The following is a 25,556-nucleotide window of genomic DNA, read 5'->3' as shown; positions in this document are numbered from 1 at the left end:
GGATAGTGAATAATGGGATGAAGTTCCCAACACCACGATGAATAACAATCAAACGATGGTAACAGTAATGTTGAAATATGAGTTAATTCAGTATTTACATCACTCAACAAGGAATGATAATAAGATTAGACATTTTGGATAAAAGTAAAGAATCAAGAATAGAGAATCACAAGTACGTATGCATACGACTAAAATCGTCATAAAAGAAAGAAGTCGAGTGACGAGGATTATCGTCTTTAGTGGTAAGACATCATTAAGATAAACTATCATTAAGTTTCAGTAATAAACTGAAAGTTCAATTACAAGAATAAAAGTCCATTATATTGAATGTCAAACAAGGAACGGAAGAAAAAGGTCATGTATATAAGGTTAAAGTGAAGAGATTAGAAATAAGGGATCACGAGGCATAAGAATACAACTGACGTCACGATAAAAGCAGATAATGACATGAAGGTCGTCAATGACGAATGACGTTATTGTACAAGAAGTACATCACTGGAATGATAAATTCCACGCATCAATAGGCATCATGAAATGAACATGGTGTACCGGTTATGAATGGAGTTCAAGATGTTAAGGGTCTAAGATAAGTCAAGAAAGTATATGAAAATTTGAGGACGAATTTTTATAAGGGGGGGGGGGGAGAGAATGTAATACCCCACCAACCAACACTCTAACCACTTACTTTAAATTATAACTTTAAGCGAGGTTATAAAATTAATAAAACTAAAACGAGGTATGTAATGAAAATGAATTTTAAAAATGAGTGATTTCTGCAAAAAAAAAAAGTTGGATCACTAACATAAAGATTTGAGATTTTGGGTGGTTTGGTGTAATTTTTTCAAGATAAAATCCTAATTGGCGGTTACTTCATACTAATTGGGACGTTCAAAATAAAAAACAAATCTTTATAAAACTTACAATTTTTTACAAACCTGACCAGAGTGAGCATACGACTCCATAACCACATTATTGTGATTCCATGCTGGTGCGTAGGTATACAACTGATTGATAATAAATTAAAGGGAAATTACCCAATACCAAATCATGTAAATGAGTAACATGTGATTTTTTAGTATTTTTAAATTTTTGGGTTGATAAATAACATATAAGGAAAAGGTACAAAAATAATCATGATGTTTTGCCCGTATCTCACCTGGGCCACTGATGTTTTTTCGTTTCAAAAATAACCATAATGTTATAAAATGGAACAACTAAACACCCCCTCTATGAAGCGTGTTAAATTGTTAACATCTCTTACGGGGCATTAAAAGAATCGTCGCCATAAATCTATGTGGCATTTCCTCTTGCCACCTACCCATCCTCAAAACAATTTCTCCATTTAAAACCCCAATTTACAATCCCAAACTAATATGTCGATCAATTGAAAGAGACAAAGATCTGATTTCTTATCCGCCTCATTTAGAGTCGATGAAAAATTACAAAATGAACAAGTTCTTCAATTTTATTATCAAGGTCCTCCAAGATTCTGTCATTGCAAAGTTAGGGGACTAAGGTTAAAAGATCCACTAAGAACGGCATGGACTCCTGAAAATCATGTGTAAAAGTTTTAAGTGTCGTTTCTCATATGTAAGGTAGCTTTTAATCTTTGTTTATTAATAATGGTGAGGTTAGGGTTAAGTTAATTGTCATTTCTGATAAGAATGATGGTTAACTAAATTGATTAAATTAATGCAGAGAAATCTATTGAATCAATGCAGAGAAATCTATTGAATCCAAGTAAATTCAATTTATTCTGGTTGTGTGATGAACCAATAAAAAATAGGGCTGTAGTGATGATTAACGAGTTTAGAGAAAATAAGTTGGTTTTAAAAAGAGACATTAGGTTCTTGAAGATGCAATTAAGGTAGGATGGATGAAGGAATGACCATCAATTTGGAACCGATGTTGGTGTTCTTTGGATAGAGATGTAGAAATTGGAAAAAAAAATAATTGAAGGTCAATGAAGAAATTAGGATTACAGCAGGAAAGAAGAATGTAGCGTATGTTTTTACTTTTATGTTATGGATTGTATTGCTTTATGTTATATTTGCATAGGATTGCATTGTTATATGTTGAATTTTCTTTGATGTAATATGCTTGGAAGAAGCCATTTCAATTTAATCAATGAAAATTCGGAAATTAATATCAAATTGAATGGAAAAAATCATAGTTGTGAGCGGAACGGGGTTCGGAGGCCGCTCGCCTAGGTTTATGGCTGACTTCTTAATCTGGAAATGGTTTGAAAATGGAGTTGCCACCTAGTTCAACTAGAAAATGCCTTTTATACCGACTAGATAACCTTACTTGCACATGAGTAAGATTATTGTGCATCGGATTAAAAGATCAGGTTTGTGGACCTCTCCGACTCGTGTACTTGGCTTATCAGTTCCTAGCTTTATTTAGCGGGCATATTCGTTTTATCTCATCTCAATATTTGATTAACAGTCCACAGGATATAGTGCTGGAAATATAAACAAATCTGAAAAAACAGTAAACACGTTTGACGCGCATATGACTCCATCTGGACTGGTTATGCAAAGCGAGTAGTAGGTACTCCTAAGCATACATCTAAACCTGGAGGTTTCTAACAAATAGCAGAAGTCTAGCTGGTATTGGATTGATTACATGCACAAAGCCTAAACTGGAAGTCTAAGTTTGATTGATTTTATTAGGTGATCTTGAATGTCCTATACAACCATTACTACATTTTCATGGTAGTCCTAAGATGTCTAAGTGACTGGCTCGATTTGATTTGATTAACTAATTTAACGTGGTTAGTCCTTTAGCCTGTTAATATTTGGATTTGGCATGCTTTTTTAGAAAGCAGTGAACATTGCAAACATGCTCACCGGCAGTTAGTATGCATACAAGGTGAGCAATACTTTTAAACCTTGTTGCGTTTTGAGTGTCTGGCACTTGCACAGGTTTGACCGTCGGTGTGGTTAAAATTGGTTCTCATTCAAAACATGAAAGTTCTCCGTCTCGTCAATACGGTTCTATCGGTTTGAACCGGGGTCGATTTTGAGTATGGGTGGTCCCTAAACTTGGTTTGAAAGTAGCTGGGTTTGCTGTTTCGGGATCTTGGGCCCGATTTATACTTTTTGTTACATTGTTAGGCATAAGGACCCGATTTACAATAGGTCTGGTCCATTACATTGCATAAAAATAAATTACATCAAATTATCTAAGTCTGGGTTCAAACTAGGCCTCATTCCAAGCTCGAACGAGCCCATAAACACGTGTAGAAGTCTGAATCAAAATCTGGTGGATCTGGGAATCGAGTTATGAGAAAGGGGGAGAACACACGGTGTCGCTTCCCTCAGTGCCGGAGGCAGCACCGTGTACTGCCGGCGCCGGCATTATAAGCTGGCGGCGCCAGAAGTCTGGGACGGCGACACCGGCGTCGTTTGGGCAGGGAGGAACATCAGGTCGTTTTTCATGGTTTTTAGCTCTGTTTTCACTCGTTTCAGCTCTGTTTTTCGTGCAAAGACATCTAAACACGCATAAAAATACACAGAATAAAAATATGGCAATTAAAGAGTGTTAACAAGTGATTTTGAACACTAAATCACCAATTTACAGCAACTTTAAGTAAGTATTTTTGATGGCAAATAATCTCAAAAACAGCCTAAACATGCATTCTAAGTGTTCTAATCTACTGGGTTTATGTATTTAAGCATACAAAACACATTAATTCATCCATTAACATGCTTTTTCGTCGAATTCAAGGCAATTTTATAAAATAGTTTCAAACTTTATTTTATTTTTTGAAATCATTTGAAACTCTATAAAAAATTGTATTTGAAACGTTTTGTAAAGCAGGTTCAACTTATTTTTTAAGAAACCTTATAAATCGTTCGAAAACCAATTAGAAACTGTCTTTAAAACTCTATTAGAAACTGTATTTGAAACGTTTTATAAAATAGTGTCAAATTGTGTTTTTTGAAACTGTTTGCAACTGTTTGAAACTGCGGAATAAAAAAATAAATTGCGGCGTAAAAAAATAAATATTTAAATTTTTGGATACGTTTGTAAACTTTCGGCTTTTGAGGTATTTTTGTCAAATATTTATAATTTTTTAGGTATTTTTGTAATCTCCCTATTATGTATAAACTGATTAGGCTATAGTTACTAGAGATCGATTCAAAAAAAATTAAAAAAAACAATTAAGTTGTTTGGGTATCAATTACAGAGACTTGTGAAACCCATGAATCACAGACCTCTTATACATAAAAAAAAAAATATTTCCTCCATCCTATAAAATAGAAAAAATAACTATATTTATTATTAATTTATAATAAAATTATCAGACTATCCTCATAATTTTATTATATGAACATCACATGTAATAACTATATAATAATTCACTTTTAAAAACTTTAAACAGTATTTTAAGAATATTTAATATATTAATAATAATCAAAGAGTTTTCTAATTCTTATAAAAACACTATGTTTCTATCTTTATGGAATGTAGGGACTGATAGTTTATTTTTTAATACCTTTAAATTTTTTAATTGAATACATATTTTATAGTGAAAAAATTAAAATTCATTAATATACTTATTTTTAATAAAAAAAAAATTCAAGTCAAACTCGAACTAGCTTGGATATTTTTTGAGCTTGAGGTTGAGAATTTAAATTCATTCAAACTTGAACTTAAAAATTTAAACTCATTTAAGGCCTAGTTTAAGAATTTGAACCCGTATGAACATGAACCAGTGTGTTAATTGGAGCTCGACTCGACCTGTTTACATCCTACACTACATTACAATCTCATATGAAACAAAGAAGAACCCACAAACATTCTTACAAATTGTTCCAGCCAAATTAGCTATTTGCATTATTTGCAATTCTTATCAACATTGTCATTGAGACAGAACCATTCATAAAACTGGATTGCTAAATACTGCCCCTTTTTACTACCCACCGCCCTCACACTTTACCTTTTTGCCCTTTTTCCTATTTCTATACAAAATTAAAACTTTTCAATCCATTCAAACTAAAACTATATTCTACGTGGCTGTCCCCCTCCAAGGGACTATTTCCGGCTGCGACCGGAAACGTCGCAGCCGGGTTTTTTTGTTAAAAAAAAATATAAAATTAATTTTTTTGTAATTTTAGTTATTTTAGAAACTTAATCGATTTAATATTTACTTAATATTAGTAGTATGACTTAATAATTTTTCGTACGGCTAAATCAGAATATGTGACCGAAAAAGACCGATCGCTGTAATCAATTTCGTCACCGCCAAAATTTTCTAAATGAATCTGCACAACATAAATAATTACGTCTAAAAATTTATAATTATCGACGTCCCTCCGTTTACAATTCGTCGGATAATAATTATCGACGTTCGGAAATAATTTTTTCCGGTTTTTTTGCAAAAAAAAACATTTTTTTCTTAAAATTACTCGAAAAAAATCCCGGAGGGATATCCCTCCAAAAGGAGGGACGTCCCTCGAGGGACTTCCAAATGTAAAGTCCCTCCAAATGGAGGGACGTTGGGCGTCCCCAATTGGAGGGACTCCAACGTCCCTCCATATGGAGGGACTTCACATTGGAAGTCCCTCCATATGGAGGGACGTTGGAGTCCCTCCAAGGGGGGACGTCCAACGTCCCTCCATTTGGAGGGACTTCCAATATGGATGTCCCTCCATATGGAGAGACGTCCCTCCCTTTGTAGGGATGTCCCTCCGGGACATCTCCGAGTAATTTAAAAAAAAAATTCGAAAAAATCGGAAAAATTTATTTCCGAACGTCGATAATTATTATTCGACGAATTGTAATCGTTGTCCGTCATTTTAATCAACTTTTTACGTATTTGTTCGAATGAGTTGAAAGAATTTTTTGGTTTTGGTTTTGCTAGAAGGACGAAAATGTCTTTTGTGGGGGCGGTGTTAAGTAAAAAGGGACGGCGAATAATAAAACCCTTCATAAAATCATATGAATTGGGAATGTTTTGCCTATTCAGCAAAATGCTTCAGTTAAGGCTTTCAAACGAACTAGATTTCCCAGTATTTTTCTATTGACAACAAAACTAAGCAAACATCGATATCTATTACTACGTTTACACAAAACATTCATCAAATCAAAAACATAAAAAGAAGGAACCAACAAGTAGGATCATTCATACGCAAGCTTCACCACCTCCTCTATTATTTACAATACCAAGACCTTGATGATTCTTCTTATTACCTGCTTTACTCAATTGAAATACTGGGTGTCTGCATAGCCTCCTCACTCCTTTTCGCAAACTTAGCCAATCCCCGCTATCATACTCGCCTTTGCATCCATTTTCTAAACTTCGTATTTCGCAAGGAGGACTGTGACCTGAAAATGGCTTGAGTTCCTCTTCGCCATCATTTTTCTTCTGAACGTTTGAGTATTTATGCATGGTGGTGGCTTCAAGCCTATTCATTGTGGCAGACCTTAAGAACTCGCCGCTAGTGTGTACGACTGGTGCACAACCAGCCAGGGATTTTACGCAAGATGTGTAGTTTACATTTGATTGACTGAGCTCAATAGTGTCTTTTGGAGAATCTGAACATGTAGAGAGCAGCGTAGACTTGGCACTTGAATCCTGTCTTTCCCTAAGGTTCTTCAAGATCAGAGTCTTGAGCAAGTTCATTACTTGCACGGCATGAATTAATGCCGTCAAAGGATCAGCCATCTGCAAGGTATTGGGATAAGCTCATAATCGATAAATGAAACAAACATGTCGTTAGTTGGATGCTATATTGCACGGAAATGGAAACGCTTGAAACGGAAAACCGACGAAATTATATGTTTAAAAGAATAAATTATAAGTAAAAGTTTGAGAGTTTCAAAATTGTTTCTGTTTTCAGAAATGAAACGTCAAAACGTAGGATTCGACAAATTTCCGTGAAACATATGTTGCAATCCTTTCTTTTATTTTGAGATAATCTGACAAAATTGGTCAATTAGAAGACTCTTTACCCTTAAACAAGATAATATCTCCCGTTCAAGGCTGATTATCATAAAGCAACTAATTAGAGAGATCTGGGTATACCAATAAGAAAAGCTTTCAACAAACCTGGGTCATGTTGGGTGCAAAGACCATAGCAACATTGCGGGCATTCATCTTGTTATATTGTTCATGGTCCACAACATCCGCCATCAAATTGATAGCCCAATCAAGAAGTGCAGCTTCTGTAAGAGGAAGTAACTTCACAAGTTGAGTGCAGTCATCTTCTGTGTTGCAGTGCATCACTTGTTCTGGTGTAAGAGAATCAAGTACCCCAGAAGGCAGTTCTCTAAACCATGCCTAAAAATCACCAGCAATCAGTTCAGAAATAACGTAAGGCTAAATTACGAACAAAATTGCACATCCATGTTAACATTTGATATAAATACCTTTATTAAACCTGCCAAACAATGAACATCTATTCCTCGTGGCACTACACCTTGGTTTAGCTGGTCTCTCACATACTCTTCTTGGCTATTCTCAGCATTTATTCTGAATATTCCTTCTGCCTTTGACAACCCAAGCAAGCATGTAAAAATAGATACTTAGTTTCGAATAAACAGAATCAGGTGGTATTCATTCTAAAATTGGTCACTTATTTCAAAACCGAAAATTTACAATACCCTAAGGCCTCCTTCAACATAAAGTCGCTTTTGCATCATAAGAAGTATAGTAGGCACACTGTTTCCTCGGTCATCATAAGTACACTGCATTGACTGCGCAGAAACTCCGAATACATTTGCACTGAAAATGAAGACATCGAATAGCCACATTAGTCAAAAGAAAATACTGGATAACCTGAAGTCAGAATGAGATATCGATGCAGGGCAACCATTTTCGATGATGCTAACAGATATAAAAAATAAAGCAGAAATGCATGCCAATTCTTCTACATCCAGTTTGAAATCAGCTTCATTAAGCCACAAGCAACACATGAACATTCCACAATACAAGTATCTATGCATAGCGTAACTTATACCGGCGTGCCATTTTGCGTATTCAGTAGACAAGTTGATTAATGCCTGTTGATAGCTTAAAACCACCCAAAAAGAATACAATTTCATGTAGTAACTTATCACTAATTCAGTGAAAATTTGATGAGTTGAAAAAAATCCAATATAAGCATTAACAGAGAAAACACTTTGGGTGACTAACAAATGGACACGGGGAAAAGGGACACTTGGACACAGACACGGCAAGACAGTGTTATTTTAATGTTTCCTACATAAAAAATGAAATTTCGTGTCCGAAACGTCAAGTACCCGACACGTTTCCATAACAGGACACAGATTGAATGAAGACCATGTTTGGTTCATGGAATAGAATAGCATGAAGTAGAATAGCTATTCCACTAGGAATGGAATAGCCATTCTTTAGTTTTTGAGAGGAATGTTTATTCCACAAAATCATGGAATAACAATTCTTTGGAATACCTATTCCATGAACCAAAGCAAAAAATTATCATTCTATACGGAATAGCTATTTCATTCCGCACCTATTCCATGAACCAAACATGGCCGAAGTGTTTTTCTGCTACCTAGCCAAAAAGCCTAAAAACCTCCTATAAATTGCCAGCCTTCAGGCATATGATAATTTCTTAAAAATGGCCAGCCACTAAAGTCCAAAGGAGCATAACTAGTTTTATATATGTATATATACATAAAGAAAAAATTCAAGTTAGCTGGCTGTCTGTCTGGATGTCATATAAAATTAAATTAATTAAGCCCATGCAGGATTCTTTATTCAATTCAAAGATAGTGAAATTAAAAAGATGAAGAAACAAATAATATTTCTCCAACTCTAATAGCTAAAATTCACTGGAAATGGCTGCATAAATTTATCAAGCATCCTCACAAAAATCATAGTCAATCAACATATTCATAAAATAAAGTAATTCAATTCTAAACAATTTTAACACTGTATCTTCTAATAAGAAAATGAATACCAAAGTCAGTCTGCAAAAACTAAAATTAAAAATTAAATAACTCAAAATTGAGTCCACTAAATAATTCAAAAACAAAAATAACAGAATGAACAGTTACTTTTATCAATTTGCATAATCAGAATTCCAAATTTAAAACAGATTCCGCATGAGAAAAATTAAATAAAATTCAGCTAATACGAAGAAAAAGAAAAAAATTTACCTGGCGCTAGGGACTTTTTTAGGAAGGTCCGGTTCAAATTCAGTAGGCAAACCAAGGAAGCCATTAAACCGGTCAAAAGTAACATGAGAAACATGCTTAACCTCAGTAGGCCAACTAATATCCATGGAAGACGATACATCTTCCATCTCCACACTACACGTCACTATCGACTTCCTCAACGCCGTTACCAAAATATTCACAATCGCAAACTGATGACTGCTACCGTTATCATTACCGTCCCGTCCTCCTCTCGAACAAGGACTAATAAACGGCGTCGATATCGGGTTTCTCAAACCTCCATTGTTACTGCTGTTATCATCAGAGTATTGTTCCTCTTCGTCCTCGTCTTCATCTGTACTGTCGTCGTCGTCTTCGTCATTTTGGCGGGAAAATGGAGCGGGAGGTAAGACCGGGTTGAATTCCGAGAGACCGAGTCGGACGAGTCCGCAAGATTTAGATCGGAAGAGACGAGTCATGGTGTGGTTTTATTAGTATTAGTAAAATTTAATGTTTTAGTAACGGAATTAAACAGGTGGCAAATTATGAGAGAGAAGGGGGATATTTTTAATATTTTTAGTTAGGTGATTAAAAAAATTTAAAGGAATAATGAGGAGAGATTAATATTTATAAGAGAAAAATGGTGGTGGAATGGAAATGCAGGGAGGTTGCTTCAGGAGGAGGAGGATGAGATAATAGAGATAACAAGTGATGGTGACACGTGGCTTTTTTTTGGTTTTTGGTTTTGTTTGGGTGAGTGAGTGAGTGAGACGGAAGGGACAGATTGTTGAATTGCTGGAGACTTTTTTGGTGTGAATGTGTCATATTCAGATTAAATAAACTGTTTTTAATAAACAAATTGTTATACATTTAACTTTTTAAAACTACCGGGAATGTAAAACAATCTCTACAAGGTCAATGCATATTACATACTCGATTGCTGTAAATCCGCGGGTTGATTGTAGAATATTCACTCCTTTTTTTTTGTTAAAAAAAAAAGATTTTATAAGATTTTGAATGATATGGGATATTTGAAACATTTTTTTAGTACAATCAATCAAAATCGACTAGTTTATTCCATTCATGATGGATAACTGTTGCGGTTTGATTTACAAATGGCTAGAATAAATTTTAAAAACCACAAAATGGACTAAACTAGCTGATAAAAGGTTTAGTTATAACTGGTAAACCCGCAAACGTTTTATTGAGATTAACTCTTTATAATTTTAGAGTATATAACTTTAAATTAAGAAGAATATGACGATAGCGATAGGCAGCGGACGTCTGGCGACTTCTTCAACAGCTCCGATCAACGGCCTTCATCATCAAGCTACAGACTTCAATCAGAGTAAGGAAGAAGCTTTCCCTGCTTCTAGACAACCAGCTGTTATTTATCTCGAGAACTACCCACCGAATTGGTTTTATGATGACATTGAAAAGCTTTTCAAAAAGTTTGATATTCATGGTAATGTAACCTTAGCAAGGAGGCTTAATAGGGGAAACAGGAAATTTGGTTTTCTAAGAATAATTCAGACGTCAATCTGAATACAATTCTTCAAAAACTAAATCAGATTTACATCAGTCCATGCCGTGTCAAGGATTTTCTTTCAAAGTTCAGGTAGTTGCTGCTAAAAATCCTCATGTTCAACGTGAATTCAAAGAATCCATTCGTGATTCAAGATCCTATGTTCAAGTGGTTACGACTAAGCGATTGTTTACAATTTGACTCTGGTTGATCCTTGCCCTAAGTCGGTTATTGTTACGTTATTGAAATCACTAAACTCCATCATGTCCATACTTTTCTCAAGGACATCGAAGTAGTTTATGAGTCGATTTCTTTCATAGGAGGGTGTAATATCATGATTAACTTTCATGATGTCAATTACAGAAACAGGTTTATAACAGACTTTTCAACCATGGTAACTTACTTCAAAGTAATCATTCCCTGGGATGTTAATTTTGTGCCGAGTGAACGATATGTTTGGGTTTCTTTTTTCGAAACCCCAATCTCAGCTTGGAATGGAGAGTTTTTTATGCTTCTGGGCGACCAACTTGGTAGTGCGATTTCTGTCCACCCCTCGGTAGCAGTTAGAGACCGAATGGATACCAGTTCAGTTTTAATTTCAACAAATTCCACCAGAATTGATGTTGATATTCCAGTTGTTATCAATGGAAAGGAATTCACTATCCATGCGCAAGAAACATAATTCCAGTTCTAGCGAATGGAATGGCAAATGAAGACTACGATACAGGATCATAATATGACTCACCTTCTCACTCCAAATCGGTTCAAATTGTTGAAGACTCTCAAGTTAAACCTATTTCATCCCCTTTAAGGTTTTCTTTTGATAAATCAAGTCTGAACAATATAACTCAGCGACACAAATATAAAATCTCGAACAGTAACATAACGAATTCTGTTGTGACGGAATCTCCCTCTTCCAAACAGCTTTTGACAAAGAAGGAGGACCTTCTACTTAAAGCAAACAAAACATGGGAACTGGATAAGCTTATAGGCATTTTTAATAAAGATGGTAAAGATTCTGATGTTAATAAACTGGCTGATAAAATTTCCAAGGATATACTAAACAAGATTGTTTGATCTCATTCTCCTATTTATGGTTATCATTTTTTCATGTCGACACATCTTAAGTTTATTTTGTGGAACTGTCGAGGAGGTATTCACAACTCTAGGAAGCAGAATTTTATTAAAGATCTGGTTAGAGATCATGATATTGCTTTTCTTGGATTACTTGAAACGAAAAAGGAGCTTATAGATTTGTTTATGGTTCGGAGACTATTCCCTCATTTAGACTATGATTTTTCTTTTGTTCCCTCAATTGGTGCTTCGGGAGGGCTGTTATGGATTTGGAACACATCAGTTATTAATGTTACGTCTATTTCGACTGGAGATAGATGGATTTATTCAGATTTCATGTGGGAGGGTAGTATGCAGCGATATGTTCTCATTTATGCAAGTACGGCTGCTGCAGACCATATTATATTCTGGAATGAAAATCTTGTGGTTGGTCCTTTTTAATGGTTCTGTCGTCATCAATGGGGACTTCAATGATATTCTTAATCTTGAGGAGTGTATAAATAGCTCAGGGTATACTCCTTCCATGATAGCTTTGAAAGATTTCTTTAATGAAGCGGAGCTTATTGATTTACCTTTACAAGGAAGATCATTTACTTGGCACAACTGTTTTTCTAGATCTCAGATTGATCGTTGTCTTGTTTAAACTGCACAATCTATATTGTGGCCTTTTATGTCCCTTACAGCTCTATCTAAAGGTTTATCGGACCACTCTCCGATTCTTTTTAAAGTTGGCAATGAAGTTGATTGGGGTCCTAAGACATTTTGTTCTTTTAATGCATGGTGGAATCATGACTTAAAGTCCTCTATCATGGATTCCTAAATCGACCAAAATTCCAGCTCTGGAATATGACCTGGTCTCATCCCAAGAGGGAAGCCAAACCAAACCAATTGAGCAAAGTGGCACCGAAAAAAAAAGGTGAGCTAGAGTTTCATCTTGACCAAATCTGGCACAACAACCATTTCCTAATGATCTAGTAAGCAGTGCATGTCATGCTGGTAGCCCGTTGAGAATAGCTCTCCATAAAAAAACCTTAAGCTTGTTTGGAATCTCCATATCCCACAATTTCAGTACTTTCTGGTTAGATGGGAAGAGTCTTAAGACATTTTATCGTCCTGACTTCTAGCTGTATGGTAGCCAGATTTGGAAATGTATATGTCAAATTGGGAGTGGTGTCATATGAGGCCATCCTGGTACTGAAAAGAGGGAATAGGAATCCCGAGGATTGCTTCCACATCTTCAGGAATAATTTTAGTTTAACTGTTAGTGTTTAATGAATTTTACTAAATAAAAAAAGACTCCTTCTCTCAATATTATACTCTTCTTTTTCTCTAAAAGTAAAAGTTTTTTTCATCTTTTTGAGTGTAGGAAAAGTTGATTTTTCTGGTTAACCGAAAATTCATCTTCTCTCCACCAATAGTATTATTATTTGTAGATCTATTTTTTTAAGGTGTTTTTTTGGATTTTATTTTAATTGAATAAATTTCTAAGGTTTTTTGGCACCTCTTTGATTCGATGTTTTAAATCGCTCAAGAATTTTTAGCGTTTGTTCGAGTTTTAAATACATATGTTCTTGTAGATCTAAGAACAGAGAAGTATATAAATCTATCATTTTATAATTTTTTTAAGGATGAAAACCGAAAATACTAGTATTCGTCGAATAGAGCGGATTGCTTGTCAAATTGGAAAAAAATATCTAAACACCCCGCTCAATATTGTATTAAGATACGAGATCTATGTCTAGAGTTTTTTCCTTTTCGATTTATTTTTCACTTATCTTGAATGGTAATTTATATTTATATTTTTTTATGATATTATTTTTATTAGTTGTGCTTTTTTTCTTCATAAATTAATTTTACCTTTAAAAAAAATCACCGAGTTTAATTAAGTTCATTATAGATAGACTATGAAGAGTGAATATATTTGGATTTAAGTAATTGTGAAGAAACGAACTAATGCTTAGTGCTTCACTAAATATTGTAATATTCCATATCGGTGCCGAGAGACTGGTCACGTGGTCACATGGATGTGTTCCTTTCTTGTTCATTGGTGAGCCCTCTTTCTCTCCGCCTCATCCTAATTCTAATATTGCATAGAGTTTCATTGGCATGGCACCATTATTTGTTATCTATTCTCATGGTCCTTATGATTTTGTCCACTCCACACGATCATTATCCTTTCAAAAAAGATTATATTACTAACATATTATAAATAATGCTAGAAAAATCGCCTGCACGGATTTGGTCTAGTGGTCTAAATCTCAACCATTTGGGCGCCAAAGGCCGTGGATTCAAATGTCGGCTACGCCCTTTCTTAATATGAAGTGGTTGAGGTTGGATTGCTGCCCATTATAACCCGGAATTACCAGATATGTGGACTTGTGAGTGGTCCACATCCCGAGATTTGACAATAATATTGAGTTTCGGCTCAGTAGAGTGAGTTCTCGTCACCAAAAAAATAATGCTAGAAAAATCACAAACTTTAATTTCAATCTCTATATGTTACCACTGAATTTATACAATGCCATTTGGTAACCTAGCTAGCATAGAACAACATCAAACATCTGAAAAATCAATAAATTCAACAATAATAAAGCCGGCTTTACGTTATGAACGAAATTTCCATTGTCTATGCAGTGTCGAGATATGAAAGACCGGCTGACAAGCGCTCAATATTAAACGGATTCCAACTATCTAGGTATTGTGCGGCTCTTATATATGAATTATAAAAAATTCATTTGAATTTTTTATATTTTTATCAAATTCTTTAAATTGAAGTATTTGATATTTTTAAAAGTTTCTTGAAAATGCTCTTTAGTGAAATTAGAATGATATTATTATTATGGTTAATTTTTGAAAATTGACTCACATTAGTATAGTAGGTAATTAAAAAATTTGGTGTGATTTAAAAGGAATCATTCACGTTTGGGTTTATTTGGACCAGTAGATCTAAAGGTCATGAATTATTTGTCTTTTAATAGGAACATATTGTCCCCGTATTAACTAAAGCGGTAATTTTATTGATTGACAGTGAGTAAAATTAATTGTGTAAATTAATGAGCTGATGTAATTGCGGCTATACGACCTTACTAGAAGGCACCGCGTGAAGTAATTCCACTTCTAAATGGTCCCGAATTGTATATATTTGCAGGTTTACAGGTGTATCATCCACGACATGTCGCAATATTAGGGGTGTGCAAAACCGAAACCAAAACTGAAAAGTTGAACCGAATCAGTTCAGTTTGATTTAAAATTGTAAATAAATTTTGATATTCGGTTTTGAGTATAATCTTTTTAAATAGTTTTATATATAAACCGAACTGAAAAAACCGAACCATACCAGAAAACCAACTGAATCGAATGGTACGGTTCGCTATGAAAAAATATTTTTCCCTAAATTTTTGGTTGAGTTTCATTTTCAAATAAAGCAAATTTTCGATTCGGTTCAAACCGATTGTAAACCCTTATGCAATATTACAACAAGCTCCTAAATTTCTTTGAATAAAAAAGTAATCTGATCCCTAAATAAATTTATAACTTATGATCAAATATTTTTTTTACAATTATTTTAACTAATTGAAAATAATATTTTTTATTTTTACATTATTTAAGAATAAATTGTATAATATGAATAAATTCATGAATCACAATGATCTCTTTTTATTCTTATTTAATATAAAAATAAAAAATATTATTTTTCAGTTGATCTAATTATAAAAAGTATTGTTCTTAATCAATAAAAATAAAGATAGTAGTGGTTTATCTATAAATTTTTCATAAAATAAGAAAGTTTATAAGGTGATAAAAAACTTAAAATAATTTAAAAAGACTACACTTTTCAATTTTATATTAATATTCAATTTTATATTAATATATTTTTAAAAAAAATTATAAAATAGACAATTGTAATTCATGAACTATTACTAAGTCCCATTCTAGTGAATTATTTATTCCTGAATTATAAATTTAAAAATTGGATTGCCCTTTACTCAAATTTCTTTGATCTTTTGTCAAGTTTAACATGGAGATTTTACACTACTATTACTATCGCTTTCCTACATATCAACAAGACTTAATTACTTAAAAATCATTTATCTTGAATTTTTTTTTCGTTTATACCCTAACCTAGGAAAAAATTTATTTATACCCTGACGTATGTATTTATGTTTTACCTCTATTCTAATGCACTAAATTAACCTATTTCATTTAGAAAAAAATTTACAATAATTTTTCATTTTTAACCTAAACTAATTAGAGTTTAATTAGAAATAATTTTTTTTTCTAAATGAAGGACTATTTTAAATTTTTCTAAATAAAAAGAGGTTAATTTAGTGTCTTGGGGTAGAGGTGAAACATAAACACATATTTCAGGGTATAAATGAATTTTTTTCTATATCAGAATATAAACGAAAAAAAAGTTCAAGGTGAATGGTTTTTAAATAATTAAATCTATCAACAAATATAGAAAACGTTATGGATGGCTTTTCATTTTCTGGCAATCCAACTGTCTTTTGGAAGTTTTTTGATTGATTTTATTCACCCTTTTATACTACTCATACTTAATGTCCCCAAGTGTCTTCCTAATCAAGAACATGCATTTTAATTTATTATGTTTTTAACGCGTATATTATTAGAGGCATGAGAAATGTTTCAATTAAATATAAAATTAGTTCATGCATGTCTCATCCCAAAGCTTCCTTTGGAGCTTTCCCTACTTACAAATAAACATGTCTGCTCCATTTTTTTAATATTTAAACTATGTTTATTTTAAATATTTCTTGTATTTTAAAAGTATTTAGTAGTTATGGCATTTCCATGTTTGATATTTTATTGAACTGGCCACCCTCTCCCTCACCAACTCGGGTCCTTTTTTATTCTAATAATCACGAGGATATCACACATTTAAGGGATCATCCTTAAATTTCCCTCTACCATCTTTTCAGATTTTTAATGTTTAATGTATATTTTCAAAATAATTGTAATTTTCTCTTTACTCAAAAGTATTAATATTATCAAATAAGAAATTTTCGTACAATATTTGAATAATGAATAACCAGATATAGAATAAAGTTTTTTTTGAAAGTAAATAAAGTTTTTTAACAAGTGATCAAACAACTTAATTTATTGATTTTATAACAATCTGACATCCGTCAATTAAGAATACATAATATGAAACAAACGGACGGAATCAATTATTTATAAATTGAGATTAATGATATTTAATACTCCCGCCGTCCCATTTAAAAAGGTACATATTCCATTTTATTTATCACACTTAAAAAGGTCATATCGTGTTTTTTTTGTCAATTATATGAATTTTTCTTTTTTTATCCCATTTTCTCTTTCTATAATTAAGAGAGATTCTTAGGTAAACTTAGTCTATCACATCATCCGTAGACTAATCTATCATATTGTGACACGTCATTAAAATAGTGACATTGTCTTAATTTTGTTTATTACTTGTTTACACTTTTGAATAGTAATATTACGATAATGCCATTATTTTAATGACGTGTCATAATATGATAGGTTTAGTCCACGGATGACGTGGTGGACTGAGTCTATCTAAAAAATTCTCTAATAATTAATGAATATTAGTCTATATACAATATACAACACTATCATAAATAGGAGTAAAATAAGAAAACACTATAGTAGTTAATATTTTTTTAATATATGTGAAAAAGTCATTTGTCCCTTCTTAAACGGAACGGAGGGAGTATGGTAATTTGAAAGAAAAAAATTCACCTTTCATGTTTGTAGTAAAATTTGGCATTGAAAAGCTCAACTTTATAATTATTGGCATTTTACAGAATAACATTGATGTCATTTCATTCATTAAAAAAGTTCAAAAAAACATCATTTTTTGAATAAAAAATACTCATGTTAAAAAATACAGAGAATGAAAGATTGGATTTTTTGTGTGTCAAATTTTAAAAGTTATACTTAAATTGCTACAAACATAAAATATGAAACTCTTTTATTTTCAAATACTCTTATTTAATATAAAACAGATTAATTGTTGATATTCCATTCGGTTAATCATACAGTACTCTCAGAAATTTATAAAATTTCTACATTACTATTGATACTTTAAAAGACCTTTATATTCAACCCATCTGCCTATTTAAGAGACATTCAGTTATAGCAATATGGTAGTTGCTGTGAGTCTGCAACTAATTATAATACATATTTCAGCATCAAACTCAAAATCCGATTTGTATAATGATGATGATCAGGACATCTCACCAAATTCAGTACAAATCTGTTAATTTTGTACCCAAATGGATAACAATTACAATTAGACATTTTCCAACTCATGCAAAATAACAACATAAAAAGCTCTAATGTACTCTACTCAGTATAATTGGTAGGGTGTGAAAGGAAACCGACCGAAATTAAAAAATTAAATTAAATCGACAAATTAAAATGTCCGGTTCAGTTCGATTATAACTTTAGAAAAATTTCGGTTAGGTTCAGGTGCGGAACCAAACTATATGTCTGAGGGGGAATCCGCTCTTGTAAAATTATTTTCTTAACAAAAACATCCTTCAATTATTTAATTTTTTAAAAAAATATAGTTATTTTAATATATTTCGCCCCTCAAAAAAGAATTTGTAGATTTCGTCCCCTCATTTTACAAAAACTAGTTCCGCCCTGGTTAGATTTTAACGTAAACCAAATCGAACTAACAAATTAACCAAACTGTCCAGTTTGGTTTAAAAATTACATTTTCTTAGAATTTTAATTCGGTTTAATTTTTTAAAAAAAAGAAGAATTTCGATTCAATTTGGTTTGAACCGAATACACACTCTTAATAATAGGTATTTGAATTTTGCTAGCTACATGAGTTTCTTTTAAGTTACTCCAAGAATTTCCCAAAACAACACATCATAGCCTTTATAAAGGGTAAAGATAATGTAATTGCGTAATGTAATTATGTTACGTTTTAACTAACTAAACCAACCAACTAAAAAATAAGCATCTTAACAAAACAATGTTTGAGCTTTAAGAAATTAGAAATCTTAGGATAAATTAAGATACAATTTGTCCTCATGAAAGAAAGGCCAGGAAGAGACTAATTACAAATCAGGGGTGCATATTTATTTGGAGATTAAGACATATTTGTACCTCTCTTCATTAGATTCAACTTTAAGAAATTTCTTGAATTTCCTTCCTTTTTCTATAGATAGTTACACTGACCAATAAGGATATATATATATATATATATATATATATATATATATATATATATATATATATATATATATATATATATATATATGTGTGTGTATGTATGTATTACATATATATGTATATATATCTCTATACTATATATAAAAGCACGGATGGGGGGACAGGCAAATTTGCTGATAATTCTTTTTAGTTTACCACTAAATAAAGGTTTTATAGTCATTAACTAATCAGTTATTTAATTAATTACTATTATAATTAAAGTTCTAATTAGAATAGGTAGCTAAATTATCTTCAATTTAGTTTTTAGTATGTAAAAAATAACTAAATTGTCTCCAAATTAGTAGGAATACCTATCTTTTAATTTGATTGAACTACAAAATTAAAATATTGTATTTGATCAATATAATACTATTCAAATTTTTATCTTATTATTTTTAAAAATATTATTAATAAAATTAAGTTAATTATTTAATTATGGTTTTTATAAAACCAAAATAAGAATAAATTCAGTATGAAAAAAAATCTAAATCTATAATTATCAAACCGAACTAACTAATTAAATTTAGTTTCCTTTAATTTTTCGGTCAGTTCATTTTGGTGCGCCCTTCTAATTAGACCTTTTTATAGACTAGGTTTGATTATTTTTAATACAAGCTGAGATCTAATTTGGGTTCGGTTCAGGCCTCATATTTACTATTTGAGATCGGCTAGTATATTATAATTATGGCTACGGTTAGATTTTTCGGAATTATATAGACCTTTTTAGATAAATACCAAAAAAAGATAAAATATTCTCAAAAATACTATCTCAAAGTTTTCTTTTAAAAAATACAATCTGTATTTTTTTTTATAAAATTGACTTTTGTTATTTTTAAAATTATTTTTTAAATCTCAGAAATACAATTTTAGTTATCCAGCGGTATACTATCATCATTGGTTAACCAACAAATAAAACTATTATAAATTCAAACCTCCATTTCTATTAACTAGTTGAAAATTCTATTACAAATCCCTCCGCCTTCATCACTGCAAGAGCAACCGTAAAATAAAACCTAAATCGTTTTTTTTTAAATCTAAAATTATCGATTAACCATTAGTTAATCATTTGTTAACCAACAGTGTACTAAAAACAAGGTCATTGGTGTATCATTAGTACACTATTAGTTAAAATCAACAAAAATAAAATTCAGCAACTGTTTTACTAACGATTTTATTAATGATATATTCAAAATAAATTTTATTACAAGTTACCTAACGGTTTACCCAATGTTAACCATTGGTTACTTGTCACGACCCAAATTATTGAGCCGAGACCGGCGCTAGGGAATGGGAGTGGTAGCTCCAAAACCCGTAGCAAGCCTAAAACCACTAATAATTTTTCGCATTTAAAAAATATAATATTGTACAGAAAACGTTTTCAGAAAACTCTTTTAAATAATCTAATGTTAGATATTAAAATATCACATTGGAGTTTACATTCAAAACTAATTATTTGAAATCAATTCATCCATCTTATATAAACACCTACTGACTACTGCAGCTCTAAGAACTCATACTTGTGCAAGTCCAATGACTTCTGGCACAATGGAGATGGTTTGTCTGATCCGACTCTGCTTACCTGCAAACATCAGAGTGAGGGGTCAGTATTTGGGAAAATACTGAGTGAGTTTGCAAGTTACTTATAGTATTATTAAAATATAGCGTTACACGCTGAATACATATATAAATTTATGATATAAGCAAACATTATTAATTTCAAAAGTGTGAGTCCAACTCACTAGATACGGGGACTTCCAGACTACACCGTAGCCGAGTGCTCACTCGTATCGAAATCATAAAGTGTGAGTCCAACTCACTGGTGGCCCAGCCACTGGTGGGCCCAGCCCACTAGATACGGGGACTTCCAGACTACACCGTAGCCGAGTTCACTCTCGTATCGAAATCATAACATATTATACATAGACATATTTTAATTCTTAATTATAAAGTCAGATACTCTAGACTGACTCACCAATGATCATACAGCCTATTGACACCCAATAGGTAGTTGGTCTCTTCGGACCGCACATTAGACACTTATCTCCAAAACAACGAGTACAACAACATTCATATAATCAAATCTATCAAACAAAACAGCTCATACGAGCAAATCATATAGATACGAGATATTTAATAACAATACTCATAATATAAGAAAATAACATTCATAAAAATAATACGCGAAAGTAAATTGCCACTCACTGTGACCGCTATTCCTTATATCCGAACGTAAGCTCCAGGAGACTGGTCCGTCAATCCTCGTCGAGCTTCTTGATTCGTCATACTCGTAGCTCGATAATCCGTCACATCTATCATAGGATTCTATCGTTAAAGCATATATTTAGAGAATCCTATTCTTAAAACCTGCACTAGATACTTAACACGACAAAAGCACGAAACATAATCGCAGTGCTCCAATCGTATCTTTCTCTGTAGATATCTATTCATATCTTGATTACTTATCATGCTAATGTTCATTGCTATAATGTCTTATTGATATTCATTTTAAGACATTAGTCAGAGTTCTACACCCGTATCATGTCATCGGAAGCCAATTTTCGCTCCCGGAAGTCCCCCGGAGGTTCCGGTCAAGCTGGGGCACGTCGTGCTAGCTTGGCACGTCGTGCCCTTCAATTTTCATGAAGGGCACGTCGTGCCCTTCCTTGTGCACGTCGTGCACCCCTGGTGGTGCACGTCGTGCACCCTTGTGGTGCACGTCGTGCACTTCTGGTAGTGCACGTCGTGCCCACTTCGGGTACGATGTTTCCGACGTCCTCTAGACCATTTCTGAGGCCCCAAATCATCCAAAACTCATACCAAGTCGCATCTAACTCATATAAACACTTAACTTATCACTTTACACCTCAAACGTATCAAGAGTAACTCGATTTATATCCGAACGATTCAAACGTAACTTTTCAAACGAAACAGCCACTAACTCAGCAAATTTCACCATCAAAACGAAACTCTTACCTTGATTTGAGGCTGTAAAATGATAGAGGATCCTTTCCTCGTTCCGTGGCCGCGAGAATCGCTCAATTCCGAGTCCGAACGAAGGAGTTATGTCGATTTTAAGTTTGATTGCGTTACGAAACTATGTCGCACGTCGTGAGACATAGTCGCACGTCGTGCGACACCCCTAAACAGGCCCAAACATCATCTCGACATGCTCCCAACCTCCCTAACTCATTCCGACATGTTTCTACATCAATATAACACAATATTCAACTCGTATATCATTGAAAACATCAAAAACGACGAGGTTACGATTGATTCGATTCGCTCAATATAAAACAGCCCGTATTCATTAATTCCAGCAACAAAAACATCGAGGTTACCTTAATTTGAAGCTCAAAGATGGTAGAGGACTGAATTCCGAACAATTCGATATAAAGAACGCTCGATTTGGACGAGAAACGGCGAAACGGCGGCGGAATGTATCAATCGTCATTTCCTTTCTCCCTTCCCTTCTGCTCCTTCTCTTCCTCTCTGGAATCATCTGATTCCTTTCTTTCTTTTATATACATGTTGGCTAATTTTCCACTTTGATCCTTCATTTCTTTAACTTAAACCAATTCCCTTTTAAACTTTCTAATTTAACCATACGGTTAAATTATCCTTTTAACTCAATTAATTACGTATTATTTATATTTGTATAAATAATACTAACTCAATATTATTATTTTCCGTCAAAATCTTTTGATTACTAATCTCGAGGCTTAATTGGCTAATTTACACTTTAGCCCTTGAAACTTTTCAAAAGTTATAATTTAGCCCAAACGCATCCGCGTCCAAATTTTAAAAGGTCTCCGATTGACCCGAAACTTTTACCACATATACTATAAAACATTTCGCGGATCTTGGCGAAATAATTTCCATTTTAAGTCGTAGTGGCTAAATTACCACTTTAGTCCCTGTACCTTATTTCGAGCTTTTCTTGACATTTTTCCTTCTAATTCCAATTCTAACTTTAGAATTGAAATATAATATTAAGTTTCTCGAAAATTATTTCCAATATCGCCATCCTGGCGAAACAGGACTGGACACGTAGTCCAATTAAATGCTTCAATATTTTGGGGTATTACATTCTTCCCCCCTTATAAAAATTCGTCCTCGAATTTTCATATTCTTTTTTTACCTTAATCTCTTTTACATCTAGAATTAGTAGGGATGCCGTGTTCATCTTACAATACTGGTCTGCACATGAAATCGTTATTTCAATTTCTGTACTTCCTACCCTTTGATGTCAGTTAACACTGTCAACCTTACTTTTGATTTCATCTCTTTGAACTTCTAGTTCCTTACTGCTATCTAATGGCAGTTCGTCTTAATGACGTCTTATTACTAAAGACCATAATCTTTGTCATTCAACATCTCCCTTTTATGACGACAATAATCGTATTCATATGTATCTACGATTCGTCGTTCTTAATTCTTTACTCTTGTAGTTTCTTCCATATGGTCGTCATCACGGCCTGATTCTTATTTATCATTATGTTGGGATCTTTATCCCATTATCCACCATTCTCTTTTTGTCTCGTTACTTCACTTCTCATATGAAGATTCTTTCGCTATCGTCGTTAATCATGGTTATCCATGAGGTGAATCCTTAAGACATATCCTTATGAGGTCTTCACTTTTCTTGTAAAGCTTACTTAACCTTCTTCTTGCATCTTGATATCTCATATACCTCTTTATTCGTTTGCATATCCATTGATTTATTTTCTTTTTCTTAAGCATGACGTACTATTCTTTGAAATTCTTCGTCTCTTCTTACCTCACATCGATCTGTTTCATCAATCTGGTTTTCAACCAGATAGGATTGTCATATAGGTCGCTGAATTCTTATTTTAATAAGACAGCGTGTGACCAATGCTTTGGTAAGCTTTCTTTGCTTATAATCCCTAAATGAGGATCTTAATCCTTTTCCAATCATATACTTGCATCAGAATGTCCTCTGATGACATCGTTACTTGCTCCATATTTGATCTTTTTATTCATCATAATCTAACTTTTTCTTATCTATTCCTTCCTTCCAATTCTCAATCTTAATTGGCTCTCAGCTTTCAAATCATTTTCCTTTACTATCACGTAGTACTAAACTTATTTCTCATTACTATTCATGATCTTTCCATTTCACTTGTTATTCCTACTTCTATCTATATCGTAGATATACTTCTTCGTTACTTTCTTTAACTTCTTGTCCTTAGTTAACCAATAGGATTAATAGTCTAAATGCTATTATCCTATGGTACTCTTATTGCGTTCCTAATTCACGCTTTTATCATATTTCTTGATTATCTTCTATTGCATTCTTTGCTTTCCTCTTCTACGCACCTTATACATCGTATACTATTTGTTTTTAATATCCACAACATCAATCATTAATAGAGAGTTGTGGCCTTTTTCGTCTGAATTTCTCGATGTAGTGCGTTCTCAATCGTATATATATTATCATGGCCGTCTGTAAAGCCGATCATATGCAGGTATCACCTCTATCGCATCTCGTATTCCTTATTTTTCTTGTTTCGGCACTCTGAACGTCGATTACCAATTAAATAATGGGTCGCAATTCTTTTGCCTGAATTATCGACGTAGTGCATTCTCCATTACTCACATATCGCCCTATTGTACCCTTACTGACATCTTAACTGTCAGTGGATCCATTCATATGACTCTATCATCTTTATCCCTTTTAGTTTCTATGCGTTGACGACTACATAGAATTTAATCCATATGATCCTCTCGTCATCTTTCCACGTGACTTTCTCTTTTTCATTTCTCAATAACTCTTATTAAGTTCCTTGCGACATACGCAGGTTATCCGTACTTTCCTTAACTCTGTTTACTTTAACTAACTTCTTATTATCCATAATCTACTTTTGCGTCTTTATACTTTATCATATACGTCATGTACCTTTAGCAATCCCTCGACCGTACGCAGAAAGTCAGTGGAATACAATCCCACTGGTAGCATTCCTTGTGAAAAGGAGCGCATTTGCCTCCTAACCTGGTTCAGAGCTATTCGTGCCTGACCGTTGGTTATCTCTGCATCATTCCTCGGATTGCGGTATTTCTGTACACTAGACCAGAAATGCTCATTCTGGTACTCCTCGACATCGGAATCGTCTAATAACTTTTCTTTTCCGAAGTCCTCTTCCTGAGGATCTCCTTTTTGGGAATTTCTCAAACTAGTTTGATCGTGTCTAACACATCTTACTCCTTTAAGGATCTTAATCAATCCTCTATATCGATCATATTATACACTTTATTCTTTATTTGATCTCATTGAAGTTCAAGGTTTAACACCTTATAAGCATTCATTACCTTACTTTTCCTAGAGAATCTAGCATATCGCTTGATCCGTCAAACTCTTTCAGTCTTAGCTTATGTATACCATTATCAAACATCTATAGGTGTTCCTTTTCTTCACGAGAATATTGTCTTTGTATTCATCGTCTTATTATTGGTACACAATTCCTTATATCAGTTGCTTTTACGGCTAACTGATCCATAACAACGTTGGGTTACTGCGGCACTCCCGATGCCTGTATAATCCCACTTTATTTTTGCTAGGTTTCCATTAACCTTC

General features: G+C 33.2%; 2 protein-coding genes across 2 annotated transcripts; one reads left to right on the top strand and one right to left on the bottom strand.

Moving 5' to 3' along the window:
• Positions 1-5,925: 5,925 nt before the first annotated feature.
• LOC126687997 (rho GTPase-activating protein 3) lies at positions 5,926-9,917 on the bottom strand. Its single transcript, XM_050382552.2, has 5 exons — positions 9,136-9,917; positions 7,615-7,735; positions 7,381-7,500; positions 7,061-7,291; positions 5,926-6,676 (listed from the first exon to the last, which is right to left on the bottom strand). The coding sequence occupies exons 1-5, from the start codon at positions 9,609-9,611 to the stop codon at positions 6,134-6,136; spliced, it is 1,491 nt and encodes a 496-aa protein (XP_050238509.1). The 5' UTR covers positions 9,612-9,917; the 3' UTR covers positions 5,926-6,133.
• A 1,850-nt stretch (positions 9,918-11,767) lies between these two features.
• LOC126687807 (uncharacterized) lies at positions 11,768-12,551 on the top strand. The gene is made up of 3 exons (XM_050382362.1): positions 11,768-12,161; positions 12,241-12,336; positions 12,415-12,551. The coding sequence occupies exons 1-3, from the start codon at positions 11,768-11,770 to the stop codon at positions 12,549-12,551; spliced, it is 627 nt and encodes a 208-aa protein (XP_050238319.1).
• The last annotated feature ends 13,005 nt before the right edge of the window (positions 12,552-25,556 follow it).

Source organism: Mercurialis annua, linkage group LG6 (assembly GCF_937616625.2).
Source record: "Mercurialis annua linkage group LG6, ddMerAnnu1.2, whole genome shotgun sequence".
NCBI lineage: Eukaryota > Viridiplantae > Streptophyta > Magnoliopsida > Malpighiales > Euphorbiaceae > Mercurialis > Mercurialis annua.
The sequence above is the reverse complement of the archived record's forward strand: the minus strand, read 5'-3'. Positions and strand labels throughout refer to the sequence as shown.